Source organism: Protopterus annectens, chromosome 7.part0, assembly GCF_019279795.1.
Source record: "Protopterus annectens isolate FY-2018-M chromosome 7.part0, PAN1.0, whole genome shotgun sequence".
NCBI classification, from domain to species: domain Eukaryota; kingdom Metazoa; phylum Chordata; order Ceratodontiformes; family Protopteridae; genus Protopterus; species Protopterus annectens.
Window position 1 is genome coordinate 905,846,578 of NC_056739.1, and position 17,256 is coordinate 905,863,833.

The following is a 17,256-nucleotide window of genomic DNA, read 5'->3' on the forward strand; positions in this document are numbered from 1 at the left end:
CCAGCTGAAGTGATTGAAGCTGTTAAAGTACTAAGATAGTAGATTGTCTGGATTTGCTATGGAGGCTGGCAATAAATAAGTTACCAGTAAAGAGGAATATGTCATATAAAAAAGAAAGTCAAAGAGTGTGTTTATGTTGTTATGGGTACATAGTTTAAAGCTATAGCCTTTGTCTTATCTTCATTAATTGTGTACCTCCCCCCCAAAAAAAAATGGAAAGTGTCTCAAAATGTTCCACAGCACTGAGGTGCCATTTTCTGGTTTTATCCGGTACAAAATAATATTGTCTGCAAACAAAGGCAACTTTTCTCAGTTACTGTAACAATTGTATCCATGAATTTCTGGGTCCCTTATTTTCTTTGCCAGTGTTTATAAATGTATCGCAAATGACAAAGGGGGAAGAGGACACAACTTATCAGAGAGGAACCCTCCCGCCTTGTTTTTTGCCTCCGATCCCTCATGTATCCTTCTAATTAGTCTTTTTATTGTATGACAGAGTGTAAATGCTTCCATTGACCTCCTCATAAAATCCAGCTTACTTTGTCAAATGCTTTCTGTGCATCAAGACCCAGCAACAAGAGTGGTATTTTCTTATATTCTGCTTACCTTTGGATCACCAGTGTGTTATTGTTTTCAAATGTATGCCTCCTCTCCACAAAACCACACTGATCCATATTTATCAATTTTGGCAACACCTTTGTTGTTCTTTTAGCCACTATAAACATAAACACTTTATAATCATAGTTTACAATTGAAATGGGCCAATATGAAGCTGGATCTGATGGTTCTTTACAGGGTATTACAGCAACCACAACTTTTTTTCCAGGACGTCGGTGTTTTCCCTGTTTTTAAATACTGTTAAACAAGATCTTCCTTCCGGCTTCCAAACTTCCACCAGAATACCATCAGTTTCTGGAAACTTTCCTGCAGATTGGTTACAAATCTCTGTTTTTATCTCATCTCATTCTTTCGTAGCTGTTAATTGTTGAGGGTCATCCACCTCTAACCTTGGCTTATTTAAGTCTTCTATAAATATTTCCATGTGTGCTTTTTCTTGATTTCCACAAGTCTCTGTTGTATACAAATCTTCATAAAATTTCCAAAATATCTCTAATACCTCTACAAGATCTCTGGTTATTTTTTTCTTGTTATAGGCTCCCGACATTTGGCAGCAACAACCCTTTCTACTTTTTGTTTCTTAAGTTGTTGCGCTAAAAGTTTTTGTGCTGTGGAGTTGTTATTAAAAAAAACAGTTGCTTAACAACAATCTTTCTAAACTCAAACTCATGCTTGTTATCCAGGTGCTCCATTTTTTTCTCTTTAGCGTGCTGCATTTGCGCATCTTCTTGTTCTTTGAGATTCCCGTTATTCTGCAGTACTTTAGCCTTTGTCAAACCCTCTAAATAATTCTTGTTACTTCTTAAGTATCTCTCTTACTTTTACTTCTATCCTGTTTTTAAACTCCACTATCATTTTATCCCACTCACTAACTAACTTCTGAAGAACTTTCTGTCCTCCCTAATAACCCCCTAATAATCTCTACTGCCAGCAGATAGGTGGGGAAGTGCCAGCATCTCATTTTACTTCATTTTTTATCTTACTTATTATTGGCACATTATCTGAATTAGTTATTGGATGTGTGTCAAAGCTCTCAATTAAATGCAGATATTCATATGCAATGGAATTTCTGTCTAGTGTATCTCAGTTATTGTACCTTGGGGAATACTATGTAAATTCTTTCCATGTTCCTACTAGTGAATTCACATCTTTCTTCCCAAATATTTTTATAAATTTCTTCAGAAATCTATCTTCTTTTGTTATATTTCCCTTCTTGGCCTCCCAGATACATCCTTACTGTTACAAATCAAATCCCAGTCCCCACCTCTAAGTAATATTCCCCACTGAAAGCCGATAATTTCTCCACAATTTTTTAAGCTCCATAGTAGCAGTTTTGGGTGAAATATAAATACATGCTAATATAATCTTTCTGTCTTGCCAGTAGCCTCTTAATACCACAAATCTATCATTTTCATCTTTTTTCCCTCTTCTTTCACTATTGGAGCTGCTCTAACAAGTAGTATAAACACTCTTTTTTTTTTCTTTGTCCCTGATACTCTGCTGAATATTCTTCCTGAAATCCTTTCTTTATCAATGTCACATGCTCATTGCTTTCCAAAAGTGTCTCCTGCACCATTGTTATTTGCACTCTACATTTCTTAATATAATTCAATACTCTTTCCTTTTTGTCCATTGTATGAGATCATTCATATTCCAAGATATGTGGAAAGTGTTGCCATTATGATAAGAGGTTATTTCCACATATATGACAGCTTTTTCAGATAAATGTTTCCGGGTTTTGTGATACATGCACCCTTTAATGTTTGGCGTGTTGATATTTTATACAGTTGTTTATTGTTTTCTCAAAACGTATGTCATGTTTTGCAAGCCTTTTTGTTTTAATGAAAACCCTCAAACAAAAAAACAAACATGCCTCCCAGAACACTTCCAGAACTTATTGACTAAATACAAAGACACAAAAATGTGTCTATCTTAAAATAATGAAGTTTAACTCTCCTAATAGGAGCAGTGCTGCATGCACACGTATTATCTGATCTGAAGTTAAGATTATCCATGCTAAGGCACATTACTTCCTGTACTCCTACTTACACCAATAGCTGCCTGTTCTTGTTTTATCTTTGTTGTCCTCCCAGATGTCAAAAACACCTTGCATGCTTTCAAAAAACATCAACTTTTAACCTCAAAGAAACCAGTGTTATGGCTTTTTATCGCCCTATAATCAGTTTGTCTCCATGGAAACATAAGAAAGAAATGTAGCACTGAGCTGCAGGCATCTGAAGCCATGCTGAAAATTTGTTGCTAAAGGAAAACCTTTCATTAAGTTCAGTATTCTCCTGTTTACTTATTTATACTTAAAATGTCTTATTAGCTTAAGCCAGGGATCTTAATCCATATATTCACCTATGCAAACAAAAACAGCCCTACATATATTATGATCTGTGCACATTTACACCCCATTCCCCCACCTTAACAACCCAAGATTAACAGCCTTTTAACTTAAACATGCTTTCTTCTAGCCATTTTTCTCTTTTTGCCTTGTAATGCCTATATTTCTTTTAAGGATTTTTTATTGATTTAACATATATACAGCATAAACACAGAAAGGAAGAAATTCAATATCACATAGTGTTACACAATACTAGACATGAAATGGGATGAACATGAACGCTCACAAAAGCACAAGGTTCCTCAAAATAAACAGGGTCAGGCAACCAAAATATAAAAAGACTTTAATACAAACTAAAAAAACAATAAAATCGGTCTCTACATGCAACAGATTAAGTGCTTTCATCCACTCATAATGTGGACTTCATCAGAATACGTTGCATACTCTATAATTGATTTAAATAACATTTCACTTGGCACCAATGGATTAGACCAATAAAAAACTTCCTAAATCTATTAAAGCAATGCACCACCACTTAATTCCACACATAATCATATACATTAATACATTATATTTCAACCATTACATAACTTACAATAAATGTGATGTTATATTCCTTATCAATAAAATATTAGTTAATTATGTTCCAGTAACTGTTAGGAGATTTTTGTAATGATGAAATTAAATAAAATTGATGAAGCCCATATGTCCAGACAGATTTGCCACTTCATGCACGTGCCTGCAAAACCGGCTTAATAGGGATGTTATCATTTAAACCGGGGGTTGTGGCATCGAGGAGCAACTTCCACTTCACCTCTTTTTGCTCCAATATTGCCTTTATATTACCCCCTCTTGGGTTAAAACTAACTTGCTCCAATATAACAAACTTAAAATTGTGATTTCTCCAGCATCTCTCAATATGTCTGTACAGAGCATTGTTACTATCCTTCCTCTTAATATTATATAGATGGTCGTAAATTCTATTTTTGAAATATCTTTATGTGAAGTTGTTCTATCTCGCCGTTCATTCTTTACTGATGGGTTCAGAGCTGATCCCTCGGCTCCGAGTCAGCACCTACTGCAAAGCTCGAGGATTTCAAGCAGCTCGAGGCCAAGTCCCTATCCCATGATGCACCCTGAGTTACCTCAGATCTAGTTTGCCGCTGCAATTGATCGGAGGTTCCTGATAGCTCAGGCCAGTAAACTTTAAATACTTCACTATTTTACTAATATTGTTGTTTGTTTTCACTATAATAGATAGATATTTAGGTTAGATAAGCTCTTAAAACTTTATCTACAGAGTTCCCTTCCTTGTGTCGTGTTTCTTAGCTGTATATTTGGCCTCGTTTTTCTTATAGGCCTATTTAACTACTTTGACTAAAAATTTCTGTATTCAGTGACCCTTTGTCACATATATTGTTAAAATACTATTGTGTGAATTACTTAGTGTGAATTTACTTGTTAAAATTCTGTGTGTGTGTGTGCTTGTTAGGTTTAACTTTAGACTTGTGTCCATATATTTAGCCTGTTTTTATAAGGCTCATTAGTAGTGATAGTTAGCCTTAGTTTAAAAAGACTTGTGTGTGTTTATGCTGATAGTCTGTTTTTTATTAAAAGGCTTATTAGTGCTTATAGTTAGCCTATTATTAGAAGGCTAATTGACATTGCTGTTGTTGGGTGTGTCCATTTCTATCATGGCTGATGAAAAAGGAAAACACCCTAAGTCATGTTTTAAAAAATGCCCTAAATGTGGGCAGAAAATGTCAGTTACTGACTGCCATGTAAATTGTGTCTACTGCTTGGGTGCCTTGCACCTTCAAGAAACATGCTCTATATGTCATTCTTTTTCCTCTAGAGTTCTGCAAGAGAGAAAAAGAAAGCTTAATGATAGGGGTTTGTTGAAACCTTCTTTCCAGGAGGCTTTGAGTGACCAGGATGGATCTAGTAAGTCCTCAAAGTGCTCCAAGACCTCTGGAGAATCAAAAGAATCAAAAAAATCGAAAATATCTAGAGAGTCTGTGACATCAGCTCCACAGGTCTTGGAGCCGACTGTCTTCTCTTTTCGGAACCGGTCCCCGGTCCTGGAACCGGTATCCGAAACTCCTAAATCGCCTCTTCTCCATTCGGTACCATCAGTCCGATCATATCGATCTTCTGTAAGCCTATCTGATTTAGATGTGGATCAGGTGGTGCAGAACCTTTTACAGGCACCTGCCTTTGCCAAATTGTTATCAGCTCCAACCCAGGCGGCTTCGGAACCGAAGACCCTTATGCCAGCTGTATATCTTCCTCCTCCAAACCGTACCGGTCCTTTGGAGCCAGAGGAGTTGGACCTGCTAATTGTGGAGCCTTCAGAGCCGATGCCTGCTCCAGTGTTTTCGGCTCCATTCACTCTGATGTCCTTGGCGCCAATCGAGGACTCTAGGAGCTGACACTGTTTGGTCGGGTCTGGGGAGGATAGTCAAACTGACTTGCCGGTTCCAACTTTGCCTCTCGGGGCTTCAGCTTGGAAGAGCTCAGCTCCTACCTTGGGCTCGGAGCCCACTGTGCCGGTGCGAGGGGTATCGACGGTTTCCTCAGGTCTGTCGGTCCCTTCACATCGGAGCAGAGGTGCCTTCAAAGCCATGAGGAGAGTTATGTCTCCCAAGACATCCTCAACTTCAGGTCTGGCTTCTTCATCCCCTAAAGCGCCTGTGTCTGCTTCTGCTTCACAGATCCTTGCTAAGCGCAGAGACCCAGATCCTCAGGAAGCCCCATTGTGTGGTCCATGCTCTTCTGAGACCTCCTCAGAAGCTCCCACTGATGAGGTTCCCAGGAAGAGAGTGTGTAAGAGGAAACATTTGGACTCCCCTCAGGAGTCATTAACATCTGACACTGACTTGAATGAATCAGAAGGGTCCGCACGGTCCCCCTCTGAGAATATCTAATTTGCTAAGATACTGGAAATCCTTAGGGAGAGGGATAACTGGCAGTCCACCAACCCTATTGAGGACAAGCTGGTCCTCCTGAAGGCTTTTGGGTCTCAGCCCTCCACCTCTTGGGTGTCTGCACCCTTCGAGATGAGCTGATGCAGCTGGTCTCACGAAGGGCTTGGGAGTCTTCGGATACTATGGAGCCTGTCCCTAGGAGGCCTAATAAGTTCATATCTGCCCCCCTAGATAAATCCTTCTTGACAAAAGGTGTGCCAGTTGATGCCATGGTGGTGGCGGCAGCCACCAAAAAGGAAATGTCTGAAACTTCCTCGTCTATCCATCCTTCTAACAGAGACTCCAGGATCATGGATAGATATGGGAAGCGCATGTTTAGTTCAGCGACCTTTGCTCTTCATTCACTTAACTATTTAACCCATTTTACCAGACTGCAAAGAGATCTCCTTAAAGAGCTGGGAGATACTCTTCAGGATACAGTAGCTGCAGGAGCTACAGACAAAGTTGCCATCCAGCTTGCTACCCTCACTTCTATAGTGAACCCGTCCATGCGCCTCATTTCATATGCAGCTGATGGAATGAGCAGGGCAGCAGGTACAGGAGCTGCTCTTAGGAGACACTCCTGGATGCGGTTATGTTCTTCATGGAGCCCTTCAAGTCATCCTCTGTGAATACCCCCTTTGATGACTTGTCCCTTTTCGGGCCTAAAGTCAAGGAAACCTTAACCAGGTGTGAGCAGGGCGGAAAGACTCTGTCTGCCGTCGGGGTCAGTTTTTCCACCCCTGCCATACCCTACCCCAAGGGTCAAAGGGGAGGGAAAATGTGGTTCCGAAAATCCCAAGGAGCCTTTCAGGACACACGTGGTGAACCCCCCTCCAGGGGCAGAGGAGGGGGCAATAGTGGAAGATGCCACCCTCGCTGCAGAGGGGGTCCGCAACACCAGGGTGACAGAGATCACTTCTTTGGAAAGCCCTACCAGCACTCCTGAAAGGACACCCGACTGTCCTGCTCTGGAGGCAGTCGGGGGGGTCACTTATCTTTGTTCCCAGATGCCTGGCTCAAAATAACAAATGACAACTGGGTACAAAGTATCATTTCCAGAGGATACTTCATCCCTTTCACCACACCCCCTCAACCGACAAGGAAAATCCAGGATGTTCCACCCAGTTACAGGGAACAAGCAACAGTAGAGGTCCAGACGTTGCTAAGAAAAAGAGTCATCCAACCAATCCCAGCAAACCAGACAGGATCTGGAACTTACTCGATATTCTTTTTAGTTCCTAAAAAGACAGGGGACTGGAGACCTATATTGGACCTCAGCAGACTAAACAAATCTGTAAAGAAAAAGAAGATGTTCTGTAGTCCTATCTCGCCTTCATTCTTACATATGGGTTCTGAGCCGATCCTCGGCTCCGACTTGGCCTATTACAAAGGTCAAAGTCTTCTAGTTTGATCGTTACTAGGTAGGTATCCCATAGTGCACCAGTACAAACCCCAGATCTCATTTGTCACATGTACGAGTTCAGATGTGCTTCTTGCTTGGCCATGGCTAAGTTTAAACTTTTTCTATTATTATTATATTACTGTTTAACTTTAGCAATTTATCTTGTTCCAGATAGAGTTTAGTAGTATTGGAGTAGTTTTCAGACCTGTTGAAGTGTTTTTTTACTTTAAATTACTTAGTTGTTGAGAACTGGTTGGCCGTTGGCCCTTGTTGTTCTCGTTTGGTATCCTGTGTGCTAGTCTTTTTCTTATTATCGTGCACATTTGCGCTTATTTTGCAGTATATTGTGTGCAGTGTTTCTTGTTATTAGTGAGTTAGGAATTTAGATAGTTAGTTACTTAGATATTTGGTCTTCCAGCGTGTGTGCAGGGTCTTTTGATAATTCCGACCCTTTTTGTTTCCACGCTTAGTGTTTTGAGCATAGCTTTATCATTGAGAAAGTTGGACATTTAGTTATTCCAAATTTGTGTATGTGCAGTGTACTTGATAGTTTCTGACCTTCTAAGTCTTATTCTTTCTACCTAGTTCCGTTTAAGTTAGAGGACCTAGTTCTCTGTCCTTTTCTCTTTTCCCAGGGCTAGGCCCGTTAGAGGACCAAGTCCTCGTGTGTGTGTGTGTGGTGTGTGTGTGTGTGTGTGTGTGTGTGTGGTAGTGTGGTAAGGGCTAGGCCCGTTTAAGTTAGAGGACCTAGTCCTCATTGTGCTTGTGTTTTTCTGCTTTACCAGTTATCATGTCTAAAGAAGTTAAAGGCCATAAACCTTTGGGTTTTAAAAAATGTGTAAAGTTCTCCCAGATGATGTCAATTACGGATGGCCATAGTAATTGTGTTTATTGTCTCAGAGCAATTCATTTGCGGGAAACTTGTTTGTTTTGCCATTCCTTCAGTTCCAGAGTTCTCCAATAGTGGAAGAACAAGCTAATTTTGAAAGGTCTCCTCAAGCCTTCCTTCGAGGAAGACTTGGCCAGTTCTTCTTCTTCCTCAAAATCTCATTCCTCCAAAAAAGAGAAGATTAAGGCGACCAAGAGGCATTCCCCGGCGCCGTCCGGTGCTTCGGAACTGCCTCAAAAACTTTCTAAGCCGGATAAGACTTGTACCTCCTCGGCTCCACTGGTATTTGTATTTGTTAGAAGAGACTAAACAAAAAATAACACAAAAACTGAGGAACTGGAGCTCTTGTCTATGGGTATGGAGAGGAAGATCCAAGCAGTAAAATTTTTTTAGTCCCCTTAGTTTTAATAACAGGTCAGGCATATTTTATCAACAAGAGCAGAAGATCTGGATAATAATTAATAAACAGATGAAGGATTTTATCTTGGACGGAAGAAGGCAAGAGTTAAATGGGATACGTTGATCCTCCCAAAAGAATAAGGAGGTTTAGGATTGCCTCATTTAAAGGGATGTTTTAGAGTTATGGCTCTTATACATAACACAAGCAGAAAGCTGCAATTCAAATCAGAAAGGGATGATGATGAAGCAGGGGAAATTCAAGAAATAATGAAAGAGTGCGATTTTGGATGCAGATCGTTCAGGAAAATAACAGTCATACAGAATATTATATCCATAAAGTAGCAGAATCTGTACAAAGAACTAGGCCAATACGAGACTCGAGAAAGGAGATTCTGCTGATAGGGATGACTGCAATTAGGGTACAGAGAATAGATTAGAGGAGACTGGAATTTACTGGAGAAACGTGGCAAAGGAACCAAGATATTGGGAATAAATAATTAGAGAAGGAAAGGTAATAAAATGGCATGAGGCCATTAAGACATTTGGACTACAGGCTAGAGATTGCTTTCTGTATGAGGGATTGATGTCAGAGTAAGTATCAAAGAGAAACGGTTCAGAGAATCCTAAGTGGAAGACCTGCACTGGTTGAGTGTAAGTCACTTACACTGAGCGAAAGTCTTTCAGAATCAGAGTAGACCTACACTGAGGGCAACTGCTTTGGTATCTGGCCCCTTGTTAGGAGCCTTTCCCTCCAGTGATTCTTGTTTATTTCTTGGTGTAGATTTAGGTTCTTAGTATAGGTATTTGTAGTGCCACTGGTTTTGCAAAGAAATAAGAAGCCAAATAGGATTGTGTCTTTCTAGGCAAGTGAGACATTGTTATTTCAGAGCAGCTTGTAGGCAATTGTATTGTTGTGTTAATCTATTAGGATAGTTGAAAGATTAATGGCCCTATAATTTTCTTGTTTAAATCTCTGTCCAATTAAGTGATATACTTGGAATTTGTACATACCAAAAGGGGCATTGTATTCAAAGATGTATCTGATAAGAGTCATTTGGTAAGATGGAGATCTTTAGATCTTTAAGATATCCCCTTGGAAATTAACTGGTCCAGCTATAAGAATTTGCAGTCTATGGTGGAAACATGATAATCAAATGACATAGTTATCCACAAAAGTACCCAAGTCTCTTATGACTGTACCTATTTGAAGAGAAGTACTATGTATAATATTTAAGGTAGGAACATTTTTTCTCCTAAATTCTAGTGTGCTGCAACTTCTAAACATTTAGATTGAAACTGTTCAGTACACAAGGTTTGTGCATGTTACAGCCCTTGTCAGAGCAGTTTAGTACTGGGGATAACCAGGTAACAGTCCCCAGCATACAGTCAGCAAGCCTAGTCATCCATATGTCTGGGATACTGGCCTGGATATCTACAGAATAAATGCCAGTTAGAAGAGGGTCCAGCACTGATTCCTGTTTTTTTCCCACTAGTTACAGTTTTACGTTCAGAAAGGGTACCAGTAACTTTTTTTTGGATAGCCAATTTGCAGTTCATCAGTCAATGTAGGGATTTACATTACATTTGTATACTTTTTCCAGTAAAACCAGCAGAGGTGATAGTGTCAAAAGGCTTGACCAGGTCAAGGTAAGTAGCATGCAAGGAGTGGCCACTGTCTACAACCTCTGTAACCTTTTCACAGAAGTTTGCTATGTTCAAAAACAGGAGCTGCCCTTCACAAAGGTGAACTTAGTTGTGTCTCGATCAATTAAGTTGTTTCTGTCTGAATAAACTAATTATTTTATGACACATTCCATGCCCTTCTGTATAAGACAGGTGAGACTGATGGGCTTATAATTACCTGGCTCTATAGGAGGTATCATCCTTGTTTCGACTAGTCACAGTGGCCGTTGTTCACTCATCAGGTACACATTCTGTGGCTAGCCTGAGACTGAACAGTTTATGTACACGCGTGAACAGTGCATACTTGGCAGTGATGAAGAAAGCAGCCTGGTGTATTATGTGGTCCCATAGAAGTATTATTTTTAGTCTGTATCAGGAATTCTAACACTTGTTCTGAGGTGATTTCAAGGGAAACTAAATATTCAGGAATAGTGGGGACAACAGTGTGGGTAGGTGGGTTAAAGTTAACTCTAAATTTGTCTGCTAATATATTGATTATATCCTTGGAATCAGAATGTGCTCATTTCATTGTTCTACATTATTCTGTAATTTCCTGATATAACTGAAGACAAAATATGTAGTTTCCTTAGGTATCTATAGTAACCTTATATTCTTACTGTGCTTTACATGTTTTGCTAGAGCTCTTAAGTTCCTTGCTAACATGTTTTAGAGAAGTAAGGGGATGAGTGCTACCTAAAACTTCTCACTATTTTCCTTCCTTTATTATAAAGTATATTAATACGGGAATTCCACCAGAGAAGTTTATTCCTGAATTTTTCATTTTATTTAGAGCAGATGAATACAAACTTTTCTATGTAGCTGTTTAGGCAAGCCAAGATAAAATACACATTATTAATATCCCTATAGCATTAGGAATTTCTGAAAAGATTAAAAATCACTATTTCTGAGTAAAATTATTTTGTTTTGTTTGTAATGCTGTTAAAGTGATACTGACAAATATGTATATAAAATCATCTTGTTTTACTTTGAAATAAACATGTTTTCTTTTCTTTAGATTGCTGTATAAAGCTATAGACTCAAATGGAGAAAATGTTGGGCCAATCTACAACAACCGAGTTGAAATATCTGTATTCTTCATTATCTACATCATTATTATTGCCTTCTTCATGATGAATATCTTTGTAGGTTTTGTGATTGTCACATTCCAGGAACAAGGTGAACAAGAATATAAAAACTGTGAGCTGGATAAAAATCAGGTGAGGATCTGAACAAAAGTGTAAATATCACTGTTCCACATTAGTTTTGACATACGAGTTACCTACTCTGTGTTGCTTTTTTCACACAGCACCAGATCCACTCATTACCATAATACAGCAACGACTCATTATAATGTCATTGAGGAGAGCAGTCTACAATGCAGCAGTGAAGGGCAGCAAGGGAAGGGAATATATTCTTTAGCAAGTAGCTACCCAACACAACTACTTGTTTCAGCATTTATTCTGTTTACCTGCTGCCATACATCACCCTGCTACTATATATAGCATTGCCAGGCTTCACAATGGTGATATTCACTCCTCAGGAACAAAACAGTTAAGAAAAGGAGACTGTGACTGTGCATCCCATGTGGGCTATCATGATTCTTGTCTATGAGTTGTGGTACTCCCCAGCAGTATACTGAATATGTAGCAAACATGTTGCTTGTACGCATCTGCTCACTATGTTTATGAATCTCAGGGCCCATGTCAACAAAAGAAGCAAAAGGAAATCCAACCATGAACTTATGTTTTTGATAGTAGGTGATTAAGTTTAGAACTGTACAGCTAGCTATGTGTGTTGGAGTGCAACAAGTGTTTTATGTGCTAACATTAGTGTCAGGTTTGCCTTTGAAGCTGTTTTGTGTGCCTGTTACATGGAGTCACGGAAACAAACAGAACTCTTGTGTGGAGTTACAATGATGGAATGGCTTATGGGTTGTACAACTGCTTTTTTGTTCATCTCTCCATATTTTCATATTTGCCAATCGTGTGGATGCTTCAGCTTTAGCTCTTCGTCATCAAAACTAAAAGTATAGTGTTATGCATTTATTTATTTTTGACCCTCTTTTTCTGTATCCATCAGACCTTATTCAGTTATAAGTCATTTTGTTCCTCTTTTCCTGAACATCTGAGAAAATGAAGAGAAGGAGATGAAAATGAAGAACTCAAGCTATAATTTGTTAAGAATGGGATACATTTCTGTTCTGGTGATAATATCCCACTGTTGGCCAGAATGTATTGTGAGGTGTCTGCTGTGTTGAGTCTAGGGTAGGTGTAGTCATTTGGAAACTCGCAATACTTAGGTGTGGAGTGCTTAATATTCTTCAATTGGCTTGTGTTTCCCTGAGTGCCTGTGCGTAGATTTCACCTTTTGGCCTTCCCTCAGATGGAAACCCTCTGACAGGAGTTTGCTAACACCCTGTCTTTGGTAAAATATGAATTACCCATTACCCTGCCATGGATTATTACTATTGTACAGTGTTATCTTTATAAAAAAGAAATGCCTTAATGGAATTGTGTAATAAAGACTTCATTTTTATTTTGAATACTAACATATGATGTTCTAATGAACAAGGATCAGGGTAATCCTGCAAGGGCTCTCTTTGTAGATCTTAATAAGGACTTCGGCCTTGTAGATCATAGCTATCTAGAATACAGTATGCTAGACAATGGATTCAGTCCACATTCACACCTGTAGTTTAGACTTCTAATTGACAGAGTTTCTTCAGAGTCAAGATAGGCTCATCCTTCTTTGATTATTCCTGTCTGCTTAAAGTTGTCCCATGTTTCCATTCTTGTCCCCTTACTCTTTTTAGCTTTTAGCAACAAACTTCCATATGACCTTTTCCCTTATTCCACAATCCTGCATGCTGAAGATATGACCATATTTAGATCTGGTCCCTCTTACCCAGTCATCTGTACTCAACTTAAAAATGACCTTCATTCACTTAACCTGTAATTAAAGCAACATACTCTTCTACTCAACTTTTTTCAACCATCAGAAACTCAGAAGGTGTCCCTCCACCCTTTTCGTCTTGCAAACATATTGCCACACTACAGACCATTACATATCACATATGTTGATTCATGACACACACTCCACCCCCACTCCCACCCTCAAGAACACACCACTGTTTCACTGTTAGTAAAGCAACAAGCAGACTATCTGTTTGACTTACTTCTCTTCAAACTCCATCATCTAAAAACATACTGTTTCCTTGCAGCAAAGCTCAACACAAAAACACTTCTTGTAACCTAAGAAGGCATTCCCACACTAGCCCAGCTCTACAACCACATAGAACCACACTACAGAGTATTAATCACTCATTTTCAGTTGTAGTACCTCAACTGTAGGAAGCTTTGCCTGTCCATCTAAAAGACCTTTCCTTTTACTTCAAATTTAGACCATAGTTCAGAAATTATGTCCTCAAACAAGTCTAGTATAAATGCTTTCAGCCAGACCATATTATGTAACTTTACCACTTTTATCCTTTTCACATTGTCTTTAGTCTTTTACAGCCTCATACACCTTTTCGTATTCTCATGATAGTCAAACCCAATGGCTTTTATTGTTGCTTGTAAATACTATGCATATATATATATATATATATATATATATATATATATATATATATATATATATATATATATATAGTCTAATTATTTTCTCTTTATGAGATAAATGCAAGACTTAATAGCTTTAACTCTTAGTTGTGCCTGCCTTGTAAATATTTTATAATTCGTTGTTTTGTTTTATTTATTTGAAAGTAATAAAATGTGGTCAGGGCCACACAGATCTACAGAATTTTTGCAACCCTAATTCAGGTCCACCCACTTAATCACTTGATATGATGAAGCCCAGTTTATGGGTGAAAACACATAACTTTCCCACGGTGACCAAGCCACACAGTTCTTTCCTTTCCAAATTCAGGTTCTAGAATTAGTTCTCATGACCTCCACAATTCCTTGTTTCTCTTCCACATCCACCACCTTCAAACTCACCCTGAAACCTCACCTCCCTCATTACAACCTGGGTGACAAGTGCATCACACTTTTGAGTTCAGGGGTGAGAAATTACTTAGTATTGAAACTCCTGGATTATAACTTGATGTTAGGACTGTTAACTTAAAAAAATATATGTAAGAAACACTGTTATTCTGGCATGAACATTGATCTGAAGAAGTCTACAGCTCTTGAAAGTATATTAGTTGACAAAAGGCAAAAGCACTTACCTTTCACTTTAGTGGCTCAGTAAAGTTTCCTTTTAGTTCATCTAAATTAAATTTGTATTTATTTATTTTTTCATTCAGTGACATATAAAAAGTGTACACACCCCTGTTAAAATGCCAGGTTTTTGTGATATAAAAAAAAATGAGACCACAATAAATCATTTCAAAACTTTTTCCACCTTTAATGTGACCTATAATCTGTACAATTCATTTGAAAAACAAACTAATCTGTCAGGGGAAAAAATATAAAAAATAAAAAAGCTTACAATAAATTGGTTGCATAAGTGTGTACACCCTTAAACTAATATTTTGTTGTGTGTGCATACCCTTAAACTAATACTTTGTTGAAGCAAATGTTGATTTAATTACAATATTCAGTCTTCTTGGGTACACACCTGCCATCAATTAAAGAGACTGATTAACCCCAAATAAAATGCAGTTGTCCTAGTTGGATTTTCTTGACATTTACTCAGTTGCCTGCTACAGCAAACGCCATGGTTCACAGAGAGCTTACAAAGCATCAAGGGGATCTCATTGTTGAAAGGTATCAGTCAGGAGAAGGGTACAAAAAAATTTCCACAGCATTGGATATACCATGGAACACAGTGAAGACAGTCATCAAAAAGTGGAGAAAATATGGGACAGCAGTGACATCGCAAAGAACTGGACATCCCTCCAAAATTGATGAAAAGACAAGATGGAAACAGGTCAGGGAGGCTGCCAAGAGACCTACAGCAACACTGAAGGAGCTGCAGGAATTTCTTGTGTACTACATGTGACAACAATCCCCTGTATTCTCCATATGTCTGGACTATGGGGTAGGGTTGCAAGATATTAGCCTTTTCTTACACAGAAAAACATCCAGCCCCTGCTAAAATATGCAGAACAGTACATCAGGTCTCCCAAAAACATGTGGGAAAATGTGTTATGGTCTGGTGAGACCAAGGTTAAACTTTTTGACCACAATTCCAAAAGGTACGTTTGGCACAAAAACAACACTTTGCATCACCAAAAGAACACCATCCCCATGGTGAAGTATGGTGGTGGCAGTATCATGCTTTGGGGTTGCTTATCTTCAGCTGGAACTGGGGCTATAGTCAAGGTGGAAGGAGTTCTGAACACTTCCAAATACCAGTTACTTTTGGCCCAAAACCTTCATGCATCTGCTAGAAAGCTGAAGATGAAGAGGAATTTCACCTTTCAACACAACAATGACCCCAAGCGTACATCCAGATCAACAAAAGAATGTTTTCACCAGAAGAAAATTAAAGTTTTGGAATGGCCCAGACAGAGCCCAGACCTAAATCTAATAGAAAATCTGTGGGGTGACATGAAGAGGGCTGTGCAAAAGAGATGCCCTCGCAATCTGACAGATTTGGAGTGCGTTTGCAAGGAAGAGTGGGCAAATATTGCTAAGTCAAGATGTGCCATGCTGATAGACTCCTACCCAAGAAGACTGAATGCTGTAATTAAATCAAAAGGTGCTTCAACAAAGTAATAGTTTAAGGGTGAGCACAATTATGCAAACAGCTTATTGTACGTTTTTTATTTTTTATATTTTTTCCCCTAACAGATTTGTTTGTTTTGCAAATGAATTGTACAGGATATAGGTCACATGAAAGGTGGGAAAAGTTTTGAAATGATTTATTGTGGTCTCATTTTTTTATATCACAAAAGCCTGGCATTTTAACAGGGGTGTGTACACTTTTTATATCCACTATAGCCACCTGAAACCTACTGCACAGAGTTAGAGACTATCATCTATTTTTCTTTTCTTTTTTCTTTTATTTATTTATTTATTTCGCATTTGTTAACCGGGTTGGTCCAGCTGAGCACAGGCCCATTTTCAGTGGAGACCCAAGGAGAAAAAAGCTCCAGCAAAATGTACAAATTATGCAATTATATGATTTTCACAATATTGAGTAATGAAAACAGTTACACACTAATCACAAAGCTGAGTAATAGAGAACAGAGAAAGTCGCAAGTAAAATAACAAGTAAAATAAGACATGTAGTAAAGTTGGTTTGCTATTTACAGTATATACCTAGAAAACGTGTAAAATATAATACAGGAGAAAAATTCTTACTTGTTAGGCAAAAGTTAAGTGACAATATACCATCATCTGCTTTATATTTTTTGTTAGGTTGTTAAGACATAAACTGCAAGAAGGAGATTCTATAAAGTGAAGAGAGAGGTGGATCCAAATTAAGTAATGTCCTGACAGAGGCATATCCATGACATACAGAGGGAAATTATTAATTCTTTTTTGCAACTGTTAGTATTTGGGATGCTTTGTAAGGTGAAAGGGAGATTGTTCCAGAAATGAGACACAGAGGATTTATATAAGATTTTGCTGATTGTTTTGTCTGATTTGTATGTTTGTAAAAGGAGTTTATCAGTACTTCATAGTGGGCGTGCGGTGGTATAGTAAGTCACAGTATTGGAGGGGGAGGGACAGGCAGCGGGTTTGTTAAGGAGAAAGTGCGTTAGTTGGAATTGTGAGAGTTTGTGATTGTTGGGCAGTTCCATTCAGTGAAGGTTTTTAGAGCAGTACAGTGGTGAGAGTTATTAGGTAGGTTAGTAGCAAACTTAGTAACCTTGTTGTAAGTCTGTTCAAGTTTGGTAAAGAGAGGCTTGATGATTTATAAAAACTGGAGCTGCATAGAGAAGGATTGGAAGTAAGTAGGCTTGGACCAAGGAGTCAGTAGTTAGGAAGTTATTGTT

At 38.6% G+C, this 17,256-nt stretch overlaps 1 protein-coding gene across 1 annotated transcript in view; it reads left to right on the forward strand.

The window, feature by feature from the left end:
• The window catches only part of CACNA1D (calcium voltage-gated channel subunit alpha1 D), a 5,051,180-nt gene that overhangs the window by 3,059,503 nt on the left and 1,974,421 nt on the right, over nucleotides 1-17,256 (forward strand). The window contains exon 27 of the mRNA XM_044077483.1: nucleotides 11,323-11,524. Within this exon, the coding sequence (XP_043933418.1) occupies nucleotides 11,323-11,524 (202 nt within the window). The remainder of the gene's footprint in view (nucleotides 1-11,322; nucleotides 11,525-17,256) is intronic.